The 21,489-nt window shown below is 45.4% G+C and overlaps 1 protein-coding gene across 1 annotated transcript in view; it reads right to left on the reverse strand.

The window, feature by feature from the left end:
* The window catches only part of DNAH9 (dynein axonemal heavy chain 9), a gene marked incomplete at both ends in the record, with an annotated part of 402,526 nt that overhangs the window by 134,395 nt on the left and 246,642 nt on the right, over positions 1-21,489 (reverse strand). The window contains 3 exons of the mRNA XM_080712788.1: positions 155-278; positions 1,085-1,247; positions 14,825-15,021. Of these exons, the coding sequence (XP_080568914.1) occupies positions 155-278; positions 1,085-1,247; positions 14,825-15,021 (484 nt within the window). The remainder of the gene's footprint in view (positions 1-154; positions 279-1,084; positions 1,248-14,824; positions 15,022-21,489) is intronic.

Below are 21,489 nucleotides of genomic sequence, written 5' to 3' on the forward strand. Positions count from 1 at the left end.
AGCCAGCAGGGCTGCCCCAGTACCAACCTGGGAAGGGCTTTCATGGACCAGTCCTTCCCTGTGTGGGGTTTCTCCCCCAGGTGTATGCCTCAGCATCTCTGATCCAGATGACTGCAATTCTATTAGAGATACTCAGGTGCAAATCATCTCTTACCAGATGCCAGGAGATCGTTGACGAGCACGAGGAACCTCTCATCGGCCACCTGGGCATCGGTCAAGAGAAACACTGTGCTCATATTCTTTACACCGGCTTTCAGACACAGGCCAGCCAGGTCCACCTGCAGGAATGAAGGACGTCAGGATGTCTGCGAGGAAGGTCTTTGTTTTGTGAAGGTTGCCAACCCACTCTTTAGAAATGGAGCCAGGTGTGGTGGCACGTGCTTGAATCCCAGCATTCGGGAGGCAAAGACCGGAGGATCATGGTTCATGGACAGCCTGAACTCCTTAGGTAGGCCCTTCGTGACTCAGTGAGACACTGTTTCAAAAACTAAATAAGAAAAAATTAGGGCTGGGGGTGTAGCTTGGAGGGAGAATGTCCCTGGGTTTCATTTCTAGCACTGCAAAAAATATGAATTTTTATTCAGATTCCCACTACTTGGGAGGCTGAGACAAGAGGATGCAAGGTTGGCAGCCAGCCTCAGCAACGTAGAGAGACCCTGTATCAAAATAAAAAAATGAAATAGGGCCGGCTGTGGAGCTCACTGGTAGAATGCTCCTAGCTCTAATCCCAGGTATCCCCAAAAAGAAAAAGAAATTCTCATAAAGCTCGGGCTGACTGTTGGAATTCCTCCAAAGCTCACTAGAGCTGCCAGCAAGCGGCAATGCTGAAGTGGGTAGAGATCTAAGGAAGAGCTGAGGCAGGTCAAGAAGGAGGCTGGGGTCTTGTAGAGGCCGACGTCGGAAAGGCCGCTCTTCTCAGGCTAAGTCGAAAGAGAAATGAGCCCCTGGTGTTACCATCCCAGAAATTAAGAACAACGAGAGTTAAGGGGCGATTCCGGGCAGGGGAACCGCAGAGCTGAGGAAGGGTGGTGGGGAGCCTTGGAGGTTGGAGGGAGGCTGAGCCTCCTCCTGGCGGCCTCTGTACCTTGAAGTCAGGGATCTGGTAGCCTTTGCGCAGCGTGATCTGGAAGACGTCCATGGAGCTGATGAAGGCGGCCAGCCGCGTCAGGCTCTGCTTGCCGCTCCCGCCCACGCCGACCAGCAGGGCGTTTCCCCGCGGAGACTCCAAGATGCGGCTGATGCGGCAGCTGAGGAGGAGGAGCGTGTGGGGAGGACGGCCTCCATGGGAGCCGGGCCTTCCTGGAGGCACATCAGGGGCTGACCTCTGGGACACTTTCCTTCCTCCTTGCCTTCCTCTCTTATTTATTTATTTGTGCACTATTGGGGAATGGAACCCTGGGGCATTCTACCTCCGAGCAACAACCACAACCCTATTTTTTATTCTTTATTTTTATTTATTTTTTATTTTTTAGGTGGTACTGGGGGTGGAACCCAGAGGCTTTCTACCTCCGGGCTATACTCCCAGACCTATTTTTTTTAGTTATTATTATTATTAATTATTATTATTATTATTATTATTATTATTATTATTATTATTATTTTGGTGGTACTGGGGTTCCTGGAAGCCCTTCTACCCTCGGGCTACACTCCCAGACCTATTTTTACATTTCTATCTGGAAACAGGGTCTCACTAAGTTGCTGAGAGCCTAAGTAGCTGAGGCTGGCTTTGAACCTGCGCGATCCTCCTGTCTCAGCCTCCCAAGCGCAGGGATTACAAGCGTGCGCCACCACACCCAGCTTTTATTCTTTATTTTGAAACGGGGTCTTATTGAGTTGCAAAGGGCCTCACTAAGTAGCTGAGGCTATCCACGAACCACAATCCTCCTGTCTCAGCCTCCCGAATGCTGGGATTACAAAGGTGCACCCCCATACCCAGCTTCTTGGTATTTTTTTGAAACAGGGTCTCACTAAATTCCCGAGGATCTCATTAAGTAGTAGAGGCTGCCCACAAACCCGCGATCTTCCTGTCTCAGCTTCCTAAGTACTGGGATTACAAGCATATTCAGCCACGCCCAGCCTTTCCTTTTCTTGGGCTACTGGGGATGGAACCCAGGGGCGTTCTATTTCTGAACTACACTCCCAGCCCTTTTTATTTTTCATTGTGAAACGGGATCTCCCTAAGTTGCTGAAGGTCTCACTAAATTGCTGAGGCTGGCCTTGAACCTGTGGTCCTCCTGTCTCAGTCTCCCAAATACTGGATGACAGGCAGGTGCCACCATTGTTGGCTCTGGGAAACCTTAGATTGTCCCCAAAGCCGGCCTTGCCCTCTTTCCCAGGTGAACTGGAGTTGCTGTTACTATTGCTTTGTCTGAAGCCAGCACTCTGGGGACACAGGAAGATGGAGATCAGTGGAAGTGCTCCTGGCGGGGCGGCGGGCAGGCGAGCAGGACGGGGGGCATCAGCCAGGGGCAAGGGGAGAGGCCCCGGATTCCTCTCCTCTTCTCCTGGGTCAACCCTGGCTTCGCTTTTTTTTCTTTTTTAGTGGTACTGGGGGATGGAACCCAGGAGCTTTTCTACCTCCGGGCTATACTCCCAGACCTATTTTATATTTTATTTGGAAACAGGGTCTTACTAAGTTGCTGAGAGCCTCACTAAGTAGCTGAGGCTGGCTTCGAACCCGTGCGATCCTCCTGTCTCAGCCTCCCAAGTGCGGGGATTACAAGCGTGCGCCACCACGCCCAGCTAACCCTGGCTTCACTTTGCCTCACCAAGGTGTGATCCGGGCACAGAAGAAACAGGCCAAAGAGAAAACTGAAAAGAATACTATTAGATGAAAATAAAGATCGAGAAGGCTGAAGGGAGCCAGGCAAGGTGGCACATACTTGTAATCCCAGTCCCTGGGAGGCTGAGACAGGAGGATCGTGGGTGCTCGGCCAGTCTCAGCTACTTAATGGCCCTCTGCAACTTAGTGAGACCCTGTTTCAAAAAAAAAGGTTTAAAAAATATAGAGCTGGGGGTGTAGCTCTGAGGTGTAGCCCTAAGTTCTATCCCCAGCACCCACGCACAGACACAAAAGGAGGACAATTCCAGTAGGCCCTGTAAGAAGAGAGAGTCCTGCCGGGCGTGGTGGCGCACGCTTGTAATCCCCGCGCTTGGGAGGCTGAGACAGGAGGATCGCACGGGTTGGAAGCCAGCCTCAGCTACTGAGTGAGGCTCTTAGCAACTTAGCGAGATCCTGTTTCCAAATAAAATATAAAAAAGGTCTGGAAGTATAGTCCGCCTCTGGGTTCCACCCCCAGTACCACAAAAAAAAAAAAATATATATATATATATAAATATATATATATATATATATATATATAGAGAGAGAGAGAGAGAGAGAGAGAGAGAGAGAGAGTGAGTCCTGGCAACGCTGCCCTCCCGCCCTCCTGTAATCCTTCCTGAGCAGCGATGCTCCGATGCTCCGTAACAGAAGCTGGCTGACTCTCATTGACTGCAGGATGTCTGCGCACTTGCTGCTGGAGTCTCCCCTGCACGGCCTCGCTCCTGGCACTGGCAGTGCCCAGCTGGCCACCTCAGCAAGGGGAACATTCCAGGTCTCCCTGGTCTCGGTGCACCCCCACACAGGGAAGCACTCCTCAGCTGCCGCCCCCCCCACCAAGAAGGTCTGCCAAGAGACACCGCCAGCCTCTGCTTAAGCCCCCAGCAGATCATGATTTACAGGGTGCTACAATATTCATAAAAATAGCTCCTCTTCCCTCCCCTCTTCCCTTCCCTTTCCTTCCCTTTCCTTCCTTCCTTCCTTCACTAGGGATTGAACTGAATGGCATTTTATCTTTGAGCTACACCCCCAGCCTATTTTACTTTTTCTTTTGAAACAGTCTCTCTAAATTGCTGAGGGCCTCACTAAGTTGCTGAGGCTGGCCTTGAACCTGTGCTCCTCCTGGCTCACCTTCCCAAGTACTGGGATTACAGATCTGCGCCGTCACACCTGGCTTTCCTTTCCTTTTTCACCTTAAAAACAATGGCTTTTTGTCACACAAAATGTATGAACTTCGGAGAAAAAAACCACACACACAGTTCTGTTGTCTAGCAATAAACCTAACTGACATAATTGTCAAAAATAATTGACATTAATTATACGGCCTTTGATTTTTCTACCATGGACTATAAATCTGTGTGTGTGTGTGTGTGTGTGTGTGTGTGTGTGTGTGTGTATGCATTTATTTTACCTAAAAAGTCAATATATTCCTACTCTGTAGATTTTTAAAAATGGGATTTGCCTTTTATTGAACATGGACCTTTGAAACCATTTTTTAAAATTTAGCAATATACTGAGATTATTTCCCTCTGTCATTAAACAATTTGCTTAACTATGCTTTTTTAAAAAAAATTTTTGGTGCATAACAATTAACGCACAAGAGTGGGATTCATCGCGACACTTCAACAGGCATAGATCGGTTTCTCTCTCAGTGTCTTCAGTGCCCTCCTCTCCTCTCTCTCCCTGACTCCCTTTATTCCCGGACTGGCCTCCTTTCTATTTTTACGAGGCTCTTTTTCTCCCTAACTTTCACATATGAGAGAAAACGTACAACCCTTGACTTTGACTTTCTCACTCTGTCTTTTTGTGTGTGTATGTGTGTGCATGGTACTGGGGATTGACTCCAGAGGCATTCTACCTCTGAGCTACACTCCCAGCCCGATTTTATTTCTTATTTGAAATAACAACATCTCGCTAGGTTGATCCAAGGCTCACTACTTGCTGAGGCTGTCTTCAGACTTGCAATCCTCCTGTCTCCGCCTCCCAAGTACAGAGATTACAGGCCTGTGCCACCACACCTGGCTGATTCTGGCTTATTTTGCTAAATGTAATGTTCTCCGGTTGCATCTAACGTTTGCAAATGACATAAATTTGATCTGCTTTATGGCTGAATAAAGCCCCATTCTGTTCATACGGCACATTTTCTTGATCTATTCATTGGTTGAAGAACACCTAGGCTGGTTCAATAATTCGGCTACTACGGATGTTGCTGCCATAAACGTGGGCATCCGTGTATCACTATAGTATTTTAATTTTTTTTTAGTTCTTGTGGATATATACCAAAAAGTGGTAGAGCAAGGTCATATAGCGTGAACCATGTGTTTGAGGTATTGATCATAAAAACAGAATGAATTGCTTACTTGCAATAGTTTAATGATGGATGTTGAGATTGTTTGCAACATTTTCCAGTTAAAAATAATACGATACGTTGTTTAGTTTACGTATTTCCTTGGGATAAGTTCCTAGGAGTAAAATTACTGAGTCAAACAGTAAGAAAACTGTGTGGCATTCGGGAGGCTGAGACAGGAGGACTGCAGCTCGTGAACAGCCTCAGCTACTCAGCGAGGCCCTTCGCAACCCAGTGAGACCCTGTTTCAAAAAATAAAGAGACTAAAAAATAGGGCTGGGGGTGTAGCTCGGAGGTATAATGCCCCTGGGTTCCACTCCCAGTACTGCAAAGTAAAAAAGAAAATTGTATGGCTTTTGATATATAATAAGCCCTCCCCTCAAATACTGATACCAATTTGTACCATTCTTAGGTAAAACTGATCAAAAGGTGAAGCTGTCATATATCGGAGGGTCAGAATTGATTGGGTAGTATTCGCTGATTTAGAATGTTAAGTCAGTGAATTCAGGATTTGGGACAAAAAGAACGTGAGTTCAGATAGCCTTGGGGCAGAGTGAGCAGAAAAAAACATTTGAGATTGAATCACACAGATTCTAGTCCTATTCCCTGTATTGTGGTGATGATATTATAATTAGAACTGCTAGACTTCCGGGAAGATGGCGACTGAGAAAAGCAGTGTTTACGTGTCCTGCTGACACTCAATCTCCATTGCCTCAAAGACAATGCTTTATGTAGCCAGAAAACACAAATTCAGCGATGGGGCGGGGGCAGCCGGAAGTCCAGCTAACCTCAGTTTGAAGGCTGAGGAGTAGTTGTGGTGGGTGAGGTTTGATAAGATCACAAATTGAGTGAGTGTGAGGTTACAGGGTTCGTAGTGAGTTTCTTTAGTCTAAATTTTCTTACGACTGCAAATTTCTTGCATGTACTGATGACTTGGTCACAATTAGCATAAATAAGCCATCTATGGGTCTTCCTTACCCTGTCTCTCCTTTGAAATGAGTCTACTATTGGGAAGAAAACCTTGGCATAAGCAACCCCAACTAGTAGGGATGGCCGAGCACCCAACCTTAAACACACACACACACACACACACACACACACACACACACACATCTTTGCCAATTTTTTTTTTTTTTTTTTGGTGGTACTGGGGTTCCTGGAAGCCCCTTTATCTCCGGGCTACACTCCCAGACCTATTTTATATTTTTTTATTTGGAAACAGGGTCTCTTAAGCCAGCGAGGCTGGCTCCGAACCAGCGTGATCCTCCTGTCTCCGCCTCCCAAGCGCAGGGATTACAAGCGTGCGCCACCACACCCAGCCAAATCTTTGCCAATTTAATGACCGAAAATATGCTTTCTATTTTTATTCACTTGTTTTCTAGGAAACTGGATATTTTTCATGGTCATTAGTCATCCTATCTTTTTTCTTTTGTGAATTTTCTTTTCTTTTTTTTTCCCAGTATTGCGGATTGAACCCAGGGATATTCTACCTCTGACCTCTGAGCTACATACCCAGCTCTATTTTTTGTCTTTTATTTTGAAACAGGGTCTCACTGAGTTGCAGAGGGCCTCACTAGGTAGCTGAGGCTGTCCACAGACCTTGTCTCAGCCTCCTGAGCACGAGGATACAAGTGTGGGCCACCAGGCCCAGCTTCTTTTGTAAAATTTTACTCATGTCCTTTGCCTGCTTTTTCATTTAAGTGAGTTTCTTAATTTGCAAGGTCCTTTTATGTATGTTTTTAGTTACCCTCCAATTTTTCACATTTTGTCCTTTCTTTTTTCCTTCCCTCCTTTCTGTTCTTTCTTTTGTTTTGGGGGGGGTGGGGTAGTATGGAGAATTGAGCCCAAGAGCATTCTTCCCCCTGAGTTACAACAACAGCCTGATTTTATTATTTTTTAAATTTTAAAATGGTCTTACTAAGTTGCTGAGGCTGGCCTCAAACCTGTGGTTCTCCTGTCTCAGCCTCCCAAGTTCTGGGATGACAGATGTGTGCCGTGATGCCTGGCTCCTTTTACTTTTCTTTAAGATGTTCTAGATAGACAGAACATTTTAAGGCTTAAAATGACATTTCACTGAATTTCATGTAGTTAAAATTTATTCACCCAAATATTCGGAAATTATTTATTGACCCGCATTGAGCTCCTCTTGTGATTTCATTTTAAGTATTTAGCTGCAATGCTTACACTCTGTCTTTATCAGCCAGCTTCTCACGTCTCTCGCTCTCTTATTAAACCATCATTTCCAGACTTCTACAGAGCGCGTCTGCTCATTTTGTATTCATTACAGGGCCAGCGCATTGAACATATCCAATAAAGTTTTATTAAATTGAAACAGAACAACATATGCTTCCTATCAGCATCTCATTTGGGGGAAATGTGCATCGTTACTCATTATGCTCCATGCAAGGGATTGTTTGCCTTGTGTCTCCTTTGTGAAAAGAGAAACTATGGGGCTAGGGTACCCCAGCCCCCTCTCCTGATCCAGGCAAGGTGAGGTGGGAATGGATCCGTGGAGGTCAGAGGAAACCGTGAAGGAAGAGCTGGAGTCCAACCCCCCCGCCTCGCTCTCAGCTTGGCATGGCCCATGCTATGCAAGACCTCAATGGGTGCCTCATCATCAGCGCTGGAGTTTCCAAAGAGAGACGGTTGAGTCTGCGACCATCAGCTGGGGGTTTATCGGCAACCTCTGACCAGGGGCAAAGGGCTGTGCATTTTAGCAACATTTAATCGGGTGTGGTGGTGCCTGTCCGTCATCCTGGCATTTGGGAGGCAGAGGCAGGAGGATCGCAGTTTGAGGACAGCCTCAGCTACTTAGGCCCTTTGCAACTCAGTGAGACCCTGTTTCAAAGCAAAGAATAAAAAACAGGGCTGGAGGTAGAATGTCCCTGGGTTCCATCCCCAGTACCACGAAATAAATAAATAAATAAATAAATAAATAAATAAATAATTTAAAGAGGAAATCAATATTCTAAAGGGCTCCTGGGCCAGAAAACCAAGGCGGTCCAATGACTGAATTTCTGGGAGACTAAAAACAAAACCTGAAGATGGGACTAGAAAAGCTGATTTATTGAAGACCACACACACACACATACACACGCGCGCGCGTGCGCACACACATGCATGCACGCATGCACGCCCATGCACATACACTCCAAGGAAGACTAGTAAGACACTTCAGGCGCAAAAGTAGTACATCTGAAGTTCTGTGCCGTTAATGACGACTAAGAGATTCTAAGGGAAAGAAAGTGCAGGTTGAATTTACTCCAGGTTTAAAGAACAAGTTGAATGGAGATTTTGCCAAAAGCAGGAGAAAAGATCCCGTCTGAGGCTTTGAGAAGCAGCAGCCCAAGTATGTGCTGAGGTGGTGGAGGAAATCGGAGGGGCCCGCGTGGTACCACTGAGGAGGAGAGGAAGCCACCGCAGAAAGAGAAGAGATGGGATGCGACTGGCTGCTTTGCTCAGTGCAACTCATTTCACAGGGGTGGCAGCAAGCCGATGACGTAGACATTCTTATTTTCCTCAATTTCCAGATGAGAAAATTGAGGTGTGAGCCAGGCGTGGTGGCGCATGCTTGTAATCCCAGCATTTGGGAGGCTGAGACGTGGCTTGAGAACAGCCTCAGCTACTTAGGCCCTTTGCAACTCAGTGAGACCTGGTTTCAAAATAAAGAATAAAAAATAGGGCTGGGGGTGCAGCTCGAAGGTAGGATGCCCCTGGGTTCCATCCCCAGTACCACACACACAAAAAATTGAGGAGTGGGCAGTGAAGTACCCTTGCTGAAACACCCCAGGCAATATTTGGTAGATACAAGATCTCTTTTTTTTGGCACTGGAGATTCACCTCAAGGGCATTCTACCTCTAAGAAATACCACCCAGCCCTATTTATTTTTATTTTAAGACAGAGTCTTGCTAAATTGCCGAGGCTGGCCTTGAACCTGCAACCTTCCTGTCTCAGCCTCCTAGGTACTGGGATTACAGGTGTGTGCCACCGTACTTGGCTAACACTTAGGGTTTGAACTCTGTTCTGATTCTGTGTTTATTTACTTATTTTATGGTCCTGGGGATGGAATCCATGGGCCTTCTACCTCCAGGCTATACCCCCAGATCTATTTTATTTTTTATTTGGAAACAGAGTTTGCTGAGTTGCTTACACTGAGTTGCTGAGGCTGGCTTTGAACCTGTGATTCTCCTGTTTCAAACTCCCAAGTACTGAGATTATAAGCACGCACCACCATGCCTGGCTGGTTCTGTTTTTAGAACCTACGCCCCTGGGCACTGACCCATGACTGCATCCAGCATCTAACCAGAAAGAGAAGGTAAAACTGGAAGAAGGTGCCGGGGGACTCAGATGGAAGCCATGTTAAACACACACATGGTGGGAACGTGTCTGGACCGCATTGCTTTCTAATAAAGGGCTCCATTAAAGTTAAAGAGAGATTAAACTCCCCAAGCACAGCTGGGCGTGGCTCACCTCACTCCAGCCTGATGTTCAGTGTGCAAGCCTGAGTCCTACAGCACACACGGGCATGGTACAGCCCACCCAGGGAATCAGGGGCCACACACAGGCACCAGGCTCAAGGTACACCATCCAAGACTTAATAGGCAATGTGCAGGTACATGGCCCACTGACCAGAGCACCTTGACAACCACACGGAGTCCTTAGCAACCTGAGGACCCTCAATGTCAGTGCCTAAGACTGAAAACCCGCAGCTGCTTCTGCCAGGGGGCCTGGCCATCTTGCTATGCCAATCCGCGATGACGAGGAGGCCCGTGCAGCTCTGCAGAGAGCTGTTGAGCAAGTCCTCAGTACTGGCTGAGCACTGGCTGAGGTCAGCCTTGAAGACCCAGGACTAGACCCACAGCTCACCTGACCCGAGGCCCCACACAGTCAGCGAGCTACTTGGTGCATGAACTGGCTGGCTTGCTTCCCAGGGAGAACTATCTATCTATCTATCTATCTATCTATCATCTATCTATCTATCTATCTATATCTACTTACCTACCTATCATCCATCCATTTATCTTTTACCTCCCTCTCTCTCTCTCTTTGCCTTAAAGCAGCATACGTTGTATTATGCTTGCAAACAGTATTAATGAATAAGGAATCCATCTTGGTTACATTACAAGTGTTCTTGAAATGACGGAGACCGTGTTTTGGTTGTTTTCCATGATCTAAGGCTGCTCAGAACAGACCCAAAGAGCCGGCATGTGCCTTGTTGCACCGTAGAGATAGGCTCTGGCTTAGTTCCCTGCCTTGCCTGAACTGCGGGCTCCTTGGAAGGAAGGCACACACAGACTCCCTCTCCTCCTGTCCTGTCCCCACCCGGGGCTCTCAGAAGCTGGGATGCTTCCAGAGCGAGCTCCACACCCTCTGTGTCCCAGCCACTGTGTTTGGAGATGTGGGGTCACGTGATCCTGCCCCTCACAAATGATCTGTTCCTCACTGCGTGGATTGCTCTTCCTTTTGGGGGCCTAAGGATGTACCTCTTTCCTGTTCGGCTGGTGGAGTAAGCAGAGGGGCCCAGGAGCCCCCAGGGAGGGGAGGAAAGGGTAAGACAAGGAGAGAGTAATGGATGCTGATCATTTCAAGAAAATGTACAGGGAGTTGTACTTGCAAATACACTTTGCTCTGCAGAACGGCCCCCTCAAGGCACTTCATTCTCCCGGTTGTTTTGCCACCACTAAAAGGGACTCGGGATTCTCTGTCTTCACAGTCTGCTTATGAGCCCCAGGAGGAAAGCCGGTTCTCAGAGCCAGCCCTAATTTGTTTCCTAAAAACAATATCAGTCAGTTTGATCACCCATGTTGGAAATCACATCGACGGAATCGCTAGCTGTTCTCCCAAATTAAATTCACCCTTAAAGGACAAAGACTCACTTCGATTCCAAGATGAATGTGGTGGCCTAGTAGCTCTCTCAAAGAGGAGGGAAGATACTCAGCCAAGTTTCACAAAGCCACTCAACAGATATTTAAAAACCCTCACTTTACTAGCTGGCTGTGGTGGCACATGCCTGTAATCCCAGTAGTTGGGAGGCTGAGACAGGAGGATTGCAGGTTTGAGACCAGTCTCAGCAATGTAGGCCCTCAGCAACTTAGCGAGATATAGTGTCAAAAATAAATAAGTGGTTGGGCATGGTGGTGCACGCTTGTAATCCCCATACTTGGGAGGCGGAGACAGGAGGATCGTGTAGGTTCAAAACCAGCCTCACTGGTCTAAGAGACCCTGTTTCCAAATAAAATTTAAAAAACTCTTGGAGTGTAGCCCAGAGGTAGAAGGGTTCCATCCCCAGTACCACCAATAAACAAACAAACAAACAAACAAACAAACAAACAAACAGATGAAGCTAGGTGTGTTGGCACACGCTTGTAATCCCAGAATTTGGGAGGCTGAGATGGGAGGATCCGGGCTCATGGCCAGTTTCATCTAGTGAGTTTGTTTGCAACTCAGAATAAAAAAATAGGGCTGGGGGTGTAGCTCAGAGATAGACTGCCCCTGAGTTCCATCCCCAATACCACACACAAAAAAAGAATAAAAAATAGTGCTGGGGGTGTAGTTCAGAGGTAGAATGCCCCTGGGTTCCATCCCAGAAAACAGGCACACACACACACACACACACACACACACACACACACCCCTACACCCTTATTTACTGAACACCTGCTATGCACCAGACACTGTCCATGGTGCTGAAGTTTTGTTTGCCCAAGACAATCTGTGAGCTCACAGAGCTTAGCAGGGGGTAAGAAGATACGGTGACACACCCTCTGTGGTGGTCAAGGGCACAGACTACGGCCACACTACACAACATGACACTTGGCTTGCCTACCTGTGAGGTGCATGGCCTTAGATAGATGGATGGATGGATGGATGCAAAAATAATAGACACCATGGTAAATCATAACCAGCACAGCAGGCGTCAGGAAATACAAGCAAGGACAGCAGACACGAGGGAGAGGTCAGTCTGTGCCGATTATGGTGGGAACTTCTCTGCTTATGTAGTCAGAAGTGAGTTGAGAAAGATAAGGAGATGGAGTGGGAAGGTATGACAATATAGTTGACCCTCTTTCTTCTTTTTTCTTTTGGTACTGGGGATTGAGCCCAGGGCATTTAATTTCCAAGCTATACCCTGAGCCGTTTTTAGTTTTCATTTTGAAACAGAGTCTTGCTAAATTGCTGAGGCTGGCCTCCAACTTTGTCATTCTCCTGTCTCAGCCTCCCAAGAAGCGGGATTACAGACCTGTCCCACCACACTCAGCTTGCATAATTTTTTTTGGATGAGGTTTGTTGCAAAGAGGTGTAGAGAATTGGAGGTCATAGATGAAGAGGGCTACAAGGGCCAAAAAATAGATTATATGGGTAAGAGAAAATATAGCCTGTTGTATGTAAAAATCCAGAAATTAATGATTTCTGGGTAAAAGGAGAGGAGAGAGAGAATATATATATTATATTATATTATATATAGAGAGAAATATATATTCTCTCTATCTATATATCTAGAGAGATATAGATATCTCTCTATATATCTCTATATATCTATCTATATCTATCTATATCTATCTATATCTCTATCTCTATATATAGAGAGATCTCTATCTCTCTCTCTCTCTCTCTCTCTATATATATATATATATATATATATATATATATATATATATATCTCAGTACATGGGAGGCTGAGACAGGAGGATCCCAGGTTTGAGGACAGCTACAGCAAAGTAGATAGACTCTCAGCAACAGAGTGAGACTCTGTTTCAAAAGAAAAAGAAGCCAGGCATGGTGGTGCATGCCTGCAATATCAGTAAATGGGAGGCTGAAAAAGGAAGATCACACACACACACACACACACACACACACACACACACGAATGAGAGAGAGAGAGAGAGAGAGAGAGAGAGACAGACAGACAGACAGACAGACAGACAGACAGACAGACAGAGGAAGGGACAAGGAAAAGGAGGGAGAGAAGATAGTTCCAGGAGGAAGCCCTTGAGCGTATGGGGGACAACAGGACCCTGTGCACATGTGGAGCGAGGGGCCTTAGGCAGGCACGAGGGTGGTTCATTAACTGACACAGGGGCGGCAGTGGGCCTTGGGGACCGGATGCAGGTTGAATGCGCACAACTGTCCGTGTCCCCCAGGCAGGCAGATGTGAGAATTCCCTTCTGGTGACTCTGATTATCTCAGTGAAATAAGAGATGCGCTCGTTAGCTGGGATTAAAAAGAGAGAGGAGGGATGCTAGAAGTTGGAGGAGAGAGAAAAAACAGATAAGGCAGTTATCTTGAGAAAGCAAAGGAGCAAAGCGTCCAGGTTCTTGGAGGAGGATTTCTAATGAGGTCGAGGGTCTAATGGATATTCATGGCTACAATTCTGAAGCTAAACTAGTTAACACTGTGGGGGTTTCTCTTCAACCACATCCAGCTGATGAGGGGCAGGTGTGTAGTAAAGAGAGGTGGTTTCACTTGGGAGGCGGTTTTGCCGTGTGGACACCATGCCAGAGGAGGTGGGATGATGCTTTAGGGTCATGCCGTCTATGATGCTTAAGGAGGGAAGTAAAGATATAAGAGAGGGAAGAATAAAGGAATTTGAGAAGGTGGACGGCTCATGAAATGAAATTTTGACGAAGTTTAAGAGCAGTTGGAAGCTGGATATAGTGGCCCATGCTTGTAATCCCAGTACACGGGAGGCTGAGACAGGAGGATCCCAGGTTCGAGGACAGCTACAGCAAAATAGTGAGACCCCGTTTCAAAAGAAAAAGAAAAAGAAAAAGAAGCCAGGCCCGGTGGTGCATGCCTGCGATATCAGTAATTGGGAGGCTGAAACAGGAAGATCTAGGTTCCAGGTCAGCCTTGGTCACTCTGTGAAACCCTCAGCCACTTAATGAGACTCTGTTTCTAGAAATAAAAGAAGGTGGGCGTGGTGGCGCACACTTGTAATCCCAGCTCTTGGGAGGCAGAGACAGGAGGATCGCACAGGTTCGAAGCCAGCCTCGGCTACTTAGTGAGGCTCTCGGCAACTTAGTGAGACCCTGTTTCCAAATAAAGTATAAAATAGGTCTGGGAGTGTAGCCTGGAGGTAGAAAAGCCCCTGGGTTTCCACCTCCAGTACCACACATAAATAAATAAAGAAAGAAAGAAAGAAGGAAGGAAAGAAAGAGTGAGGGCTGTAGCTCAGAGGTAGGATACCTCTGGATCCATCTCAAGTACCAATATACAAACAAACAAAATTAAAAAAAAGAGAAAAGGCTGGGGATATAGCTCTGAGATAGAACCTCCCTGGGTTCAACGCTCAGTCCTCCCGCCCCCTACACACACACACACACACACACACACACACACACACACACATGTCCTTTGACCAGAGTGTAGGTAGAGATCTTACGTTGTCCCAATAACCCTCTTTTATGAACTTGCATCTTGTGGTATCCCTGCGAGCACACCCAGGTAAATGGCAGACGAGAAAATAAGTCCATTTCTGCCCGAGTTCAGCCTTCTGTCGCCCCCTAGGGCCAGTGGTGGAAACTGCAGCTCCTTGCCTGTGGCAGAAGTAGCTTAACTTTTTTTGGCTTTATAAAAGTGTCCTGGAATAGCCCGGAGAGACCCCTGACACTAGGACCTGGAAGCGAGTGAGGAAAAACTGGATGCGGTGTGTGCTTACACGTGGTGCATGGCGTCCTCAAAGAGAGCCAGGTCCATCACCGGGTTGACCTCGTTGTGGTTTTCCAAGGCTTCCGCCAGGGTCTGCGCCAGGTGTTCCCACGATGGCACGGGCATGTACTTGGGCTCCCCGACACCATTTGCAAAGTGGCAGTACACATTCAGGCTCCGGGTCTGCTCCAGGGTCTCCCCAGCATCCTGGCGAGGAGGATAGGAATGAGGACCTTCCTCCCCATCTATCTCCCAGTTGCTGGCTCCACACAGATTGAAGACAGCGGATGGCTGCTTCTCTCTGTGCGCCCCCACGAAAATGAAGAATCAGCCCTACCGCCAATTCTTTCTCTCTCTTGAGAAGTAAAGTCGATGTTCAACATTTATTTACCAGCTCCATGAAGCCATGGGTGGTGTTCATTATTCTTTGGGGACCACGGATGGGAATGGAAGGCTGGAGGTGGCTTCTTTCCTTTTTAAAATTTTTTATTGGTGCACTGTAGTCATACATCTTAATGGGATAAAAGATGGTGGAGACATACATGCACACGTCATCCGATTAGCCCTTATCCAATTCCTGCCCCATTCCCTCCCCATCCCTCCTTCCCATGCTTGGCTTAATGACTGACTTTGATATGCTTTTTAAGTACATCATGTGCTTTAGAGAGTTTCCCTCTTCCTTATTAGCACAGTGAGAGTGTGGTTGTGATCAGAAGAGGGGGAATGAGGATGTGTGGACAGGTTTTTCTAAGCAGGGTGTTTTCACCAATGTTGAATGTAGGGGAGTCATGGTCCGATGGCTTTTCTTCCCTTCAATCATTCTGATCTGTCTTGTTCCCTGACCCACAGAATTATGAAACAATCTTTTCTGTTCCTTGTGGGATTTCACACCCATAGGTTGCCAGCCCCGACTGCATAGGTCCTGTCCAGAGGGCTTCGTTTCTGAACCGTGTGCCTTATTAAGCATTCTTAGGTGATTGGTTCCATCTATAGAGTATCTATGGATACTCTTAAAAGGACTTAAAGTAGCCGGGCGTGGTGGCACATGCTTGTTATCCCCGTGCTTGGGAGGAGGAGACAGGAGGATCGCGCAGGTTCAAAGCTAGCCGCGCTGGGTTAGGAGACCCTGTTTCCAAATAAAAAGTATAAAAATAGGTTTGGGAGTGTATCCCGGAGGTAGAAGGGTTTCCAGGAACCCCAGTACCACCAAAAAAAAGGGGGGGTTAAAGTAGAATCCTCTATTTATAAAATTTTTCTCTTATGGATTCACACTTATTGTGTGTCAAATTTTACCCACAAGAAAAGTGCTACCATGTTGAGTAAATACTTAATATAGCTCAAAGATATGACCTTGTTCTAGGTATTGAAGAGGTATTGAAGAGAATCGTGGTGGCACATGATTGTAATCCCAGCATTTGGGAAGCTGAGACAGAAAGATCGTGGTTTGAGGACAGCCTCAGCTACTTACTGAGGCCCTTTGCAAGTCAGTGAGACCCTGTTTCAGAATAAAGACTAAAAAATAGGGCTGGGGGTGTCATTCAGAGGTAGAATGCCTCTGGCTTCCATCCCCAGTAACACACACACACACACACACACACACACACACACACACACACACAGGTTAATGTTTTTTCCGTCATTTTTTTTCTCCTGAAGTTCAGACGACAAGACTTTGCTGGGCTTTTCTCTAGCATGGACACTTCCCAGGGCATAAGTCACTATAGAATCAGCCTAACGGGATCCCCAAACCCTAATGTAGGGAGGGTAGGGACGATGGTCACATATAAAGAGAAACCAAGATGGCTGTGTAGGTATAAGAATAAAGACTAGAGAGAGTTACTACCAAAGAGTTATTATACAGGAGTTTGAAAGTGGTTTCAGGAAAAAATTTTTCATAGAAAAATCCTTGAAGCATTCTCTCTTTGTTGGAACAATGCTCAGGAATTTGGATAAGATGTAAATGCAATGCACAGGGAGTTACTTTTGTGAGTTTGGGAAAGCAAATGGCAAAGTGATAGTAAAGTCAAGTGGGAATGGCTTTCTACTGCGTGAGGATGGACCGACATCCCGGAGTGAGCTCTCACGGTGTCAGGGTGTCAGTGACATTCAGGTCTAGCAGAGGAGAGACAAAAGCATTGCTCTTTGAGAAACACTCTCTGAAACAGTCTTTGATGAAGAAAACAAGTCTCCAATTTTCTGATCAGAGCCGTGCAGCAGAGAAGAGAGAGGGAGGGAGAGAAAAACCAGTCAACACAGCGAATCAAAGCTTCATTAATGGTGCAGCGGTATCACCCAGGGACACGCATCAGAGACCTTCAAGCTTTTGATGGTAGAAACAGGATCATGTCACTTTGGGGGCAAAAATCTAGCAACTTTTCCTTGATACTAATACCAAGACCGGTGCAGGCAAGCATGCTTCGGGCTGACATTTCAAATGTTGTCAGGGTATGGATAATGGCTGTATCAATTATATCTGGGTCTATGATCAAAAGGATACGCCCTCCGTATACAAACCTGCTTACAGAGCCTTACTTCAAACACCCAGTGTTGTTGCTTTAAAGTGCTGGTGTGAAGACCAACTTACAAAGGCAATCAAGTTGTATTTGCAGAGCTAGCGACGAATGCATAAATTGGTGAACTCTGCAAAGCTCCGAGGGGGGAGGCATCTGAGATGTGAAAGTTCTGAACATCAGGGCCAATCAAAATTACGAGAGAAGTGGAAAAATTCAGGGCCTTTGGCTTATTAAAAAAGATGAACTGAAAAATGTTACTCAAAATTCTGTCTGACCACTTAAAAGACTGCCAGATAAGGCTGGGATACGCCGTAAAGAGATTAGAGTTAGATCCAGGATCTTATCAGGAAACAATATGGCACAAAAAACCAAACCAACTAAGTGCTATGGTTTTGATGTAGTTTGTCCCCAAAGGTTCATGTGTCGGAAGCAAGGCTCCAGCATGGCCTGGTAAGAGGTGGGACCTTTAAGAGGCGGAGCCTACTAGAAGTTGATTGAGCTACTGGGGTCCCTGCCCTCTGAAGGAATTGATGTTGCTTTCGTGGAATGAGTTGCCAGTTCTTCAAGAGTGGGTTGTTGACTTCCGGGAAGATGGCGACCGAGAAAAGCGGGGCTTAAGAGCCCCGCTAACAACAAATCTCCATTACCACAAAATCAGCACCTTTCATAGCCAGAAAACACCATCACCAGTGAAACAAAAAATCACCAGGCTCCAGAGAGAAAGCGGACTGAGAACAGAGCCACAGAGGAGATACACCGGCCTCGCGCCCAAGGACGCTGCAGACGCGGCAGCAGCGCCATACTGCCGGAGGCACCGGCGAATTCACAGGACGGCCACAGCAAGCCGAGGTGAGCCACTGTGGAACAGCTAGGCGGGATTTCTCCGCGCAGAGAGCATCTAAAGCTCCCAGTGGCCGAGCTCAGCACACGCTGCAGGGATTCAGAGTAGAAATCAAAATCAAGAAGAAAAACGCCAGCCCCATAGCCGAGGGCGTAGCAGCGGCGCCATATTGCCACCGGCAGCAGCAGCAGCGAATTCAGCGAGGCCAGTACAGCTACATCTGCGTACTCAAGAACAGTGAGTCAAATTGCGGGCCACAGAGGAGAAATCCCAGTACTGTACTCCCTGGGATTTGACCCAGTGGGGGAGGGGCGGTGGCAGAGATATCACACCATAGGAAAACGTGTAACCTGGCACCCCCCACAGTCTAAAGCAGCCTCTATCGACTCTCTGGGTCGGAGACTCTGTGATAAAACCCAGTAAAGGAGTAGTGGGGTCCGAGATACTACTGACTTGAGATCCAGAACACCTTAAGGGAAGTCATAGTAACCCAAGGGAAGAACCCAGAGAAGGCACAAACTTCCGAAATCATGGGAAAGAGGAATAATACTGGAGCAATTAATGCCCACAACCCCACAACATCAGAACCCGATAAAACAGAAAATCAGAGATTTCTAGAAGATCAAATCAGGAAAATAACTGTAGAAATAATAGAGGTGCTTCGAAAAGAACTCAGAGAGAGCCAAAAAGAGATAAAGGATGCAATTAATGAAGTAAAGGCCTCAATTCAAAGCACAAACAACCGATTAGAACACATGGAGAACAGAATCTCGCTCTTAGAAGATGAGCAATCCAAAAATGAACTCATAGTTTCTAATCTAGAAAAAAATATCCGACAGCAGGAATCTGATATTGAAGAAATATGGGCCCATTTTAAGAGAGCTAACCTAAGAATAATTGGAATAGAGGAGGGAAAAGAAAGTGAAACCAAAGGGATCAACAATCTCTTCAAAGAAGTAATAGCAGAAAATTTTCCAAACATAGAGCAAGAGGTTGATACAAAGGTCCAGGAAACTTATAGAACTCCCTTTAGACAGGATCGGAGAAGAGGATCCCCACGCCACATAATTGTCAAAATGACCAATGTGGAAGCCAAGCAGAGAATCTTAAAGGCAACAAAAACAAAGGGCCAAGTGACATTCAGAGGCAAACCAATTAGAATCACTCCAGACTTCCCAAACCAAGTCATGAGAGCCAGAAGGGCTTGGAGTAACATATTCCAAACTCTGAAAGAAAACAACATCCAGCCAAAAATTTCCTACCCAGCAAAACTTTATATCAAATTAGATGGAAAAATAAGAAGCTTCCATGACAAACAGAAACTGAAGGAATTTATGTCTTTAAAACCAGCACTAGAGAAAATACTCAAAGAGATTAACTACAAAGAAGAAATAGGTAACACACACCAGAACCAGAGAAACAAGAGTTTCCATCCAACAGACAATTAAGATTGGTTATCTGTGGAGATTCATTATTTATGTTAGTCTTTTACCTATCTCTAAATGGTATTGTTTGCCTTTATTGTTGTTAATTTTTAGGATTTCTAGTTGGAATATTAATATACCTTCAGATATAGCAATTGGAAATATTTTATCCCATTCTATTAGTAACTGTTAACTCTGTTTACATTGTCTTTGGATATACAATTTTTTTTTTATTTTTTAGGGAGTCTGTATACTCCTCTGTTGCCTGTGCCATTGAAATCATAACCAAGAAATCACTGCCAATTTCAATGTTGTGAGGTTTTATGACCCAGATTTTCTCCTAAAAGTTTATAGTCTTAAGATTTATATTTAGGTCTATTATCTATTCTGAGTTAATATTTGTATATGGGATTAGGTAAGGGTCCAATTTTATTCTTTTCCATGTAATTATTATTTTTTAACAATATTTAGTTAAAAGATTATCATTTCCACCACCAAATGTTCGTGGAAACCTTGTCAAAAATAACTTGACAATATAGGAAAGAATTTAGCTCTAGGCTTTTATTTAACTCCAATGGTTTATATATCTGCCTTTAGAATAGTACTACACTGTTTCAATTATTGTAGCTTTATATGGTTTGAAATCAGAAAATATATATCTTCTAGCTTTGTTCTTTTTCAAGATCGTTTTGGGTACCTAGACTCCATATTCCATATTAGGATAGATTTTTTTCTGAAAAATAAATATATAAATATATGATAGTTTCACCTAAAAAATAGAAAAAATAGATTCTCTGGTAAGAAAGAAAGCAAAAAGAAATATTGAAATGTTATCTTTAAGTCATCAAAAGCTTGGTATCAGACAAATGAAACTGTTATGTGAGATTATCATCTTTAATTTTAGATAAATTGCCATAATACTAGATGTCAACTACTAAGCCAAGCATGGGAGGGAGGGATAGGGAGAGAATGGGGTGGGGATTGGGTGGGGGCTGACTGGGAAAAGTGTGCATGTATGTCTACAAAAGTATGTATCCTACTATGATGTATGAATACAGTGCACCAATAAAAAAAAAAAAGAGTGGGTTGTTGTTAAAGACCAAGGCTGACCCAGATATCTCTTTCATTTTCTCTCTTGCCACATGGTCTCTTTTATATTCTCTTCTGCCATTGGGATGAGTCTCTCACCAGAAGCTCAATTAATGGTGTTGCCCAGTCTTGGACTTCAGTCCTCAACACTGTGATCTATGTAAACCCCTTTTCTTTATAAATCACCCCACCTCAGGTATTTTGTTATAGCAACAGGAAAGAGACTAATACAGTGAATGTATGTATTGAATAGTGCCATTATTTCCAAGGTTTTATCATTTCTTTTTTTTTTTTTTGCAGTACTGGGGATGGAACCCAGGAGAATTCTACCTCCTAGCTACACCCCCAGCTCAATTTTTTAGTCTTTTTTTAAATTTTTGAAACAGGGTCTCACTGAGTTGTGAAGGGCCTTGCTAAGTAGCTGAGGCTGTCTGTGCAACACGATCCTCTGGTCTCAGCCTTCAGAATGCTGGGATTACAAGCATGCACCACCATGCCCTCCTTGGTTTTATTATTTCTAAGTTTGAGAAGGGGCAAATCAGCAATGTATATGGAAAATGTGGAGGCTTTGGCCAATAGAAGGCTCAATGATAGTTGTGGAGTAATTTTGACGCTGAGAAGTGTAATAGAATCTCTGGTTAATACACCATTGCTTCCCAAGGCAGGGTCTATGGACCAATAATCCTGTCAGTTATGAATAGGTTTTATGAAGGGAAATAAGGTTAGGGTCTAATACATCTGCAAAATAGTATAGGGATTAGGGTTATTTTTGGATTGTGCCAAGTGCACTGTGAATCTCCAAGACAGA

Source organism: Muscardinus avellanarius (genome assembly GCF_963383645.1).
Source record: "Muscardinus avellanarius genome assembly, chromosome: 16".
Classification (NCBI taxonomy): domain Eukaryota; kingdom Metazoa; phylum Chordata; class Mammalia; order Rodentia; family Gliridae; genus Muscardinus; species Muscardinus avellanarius.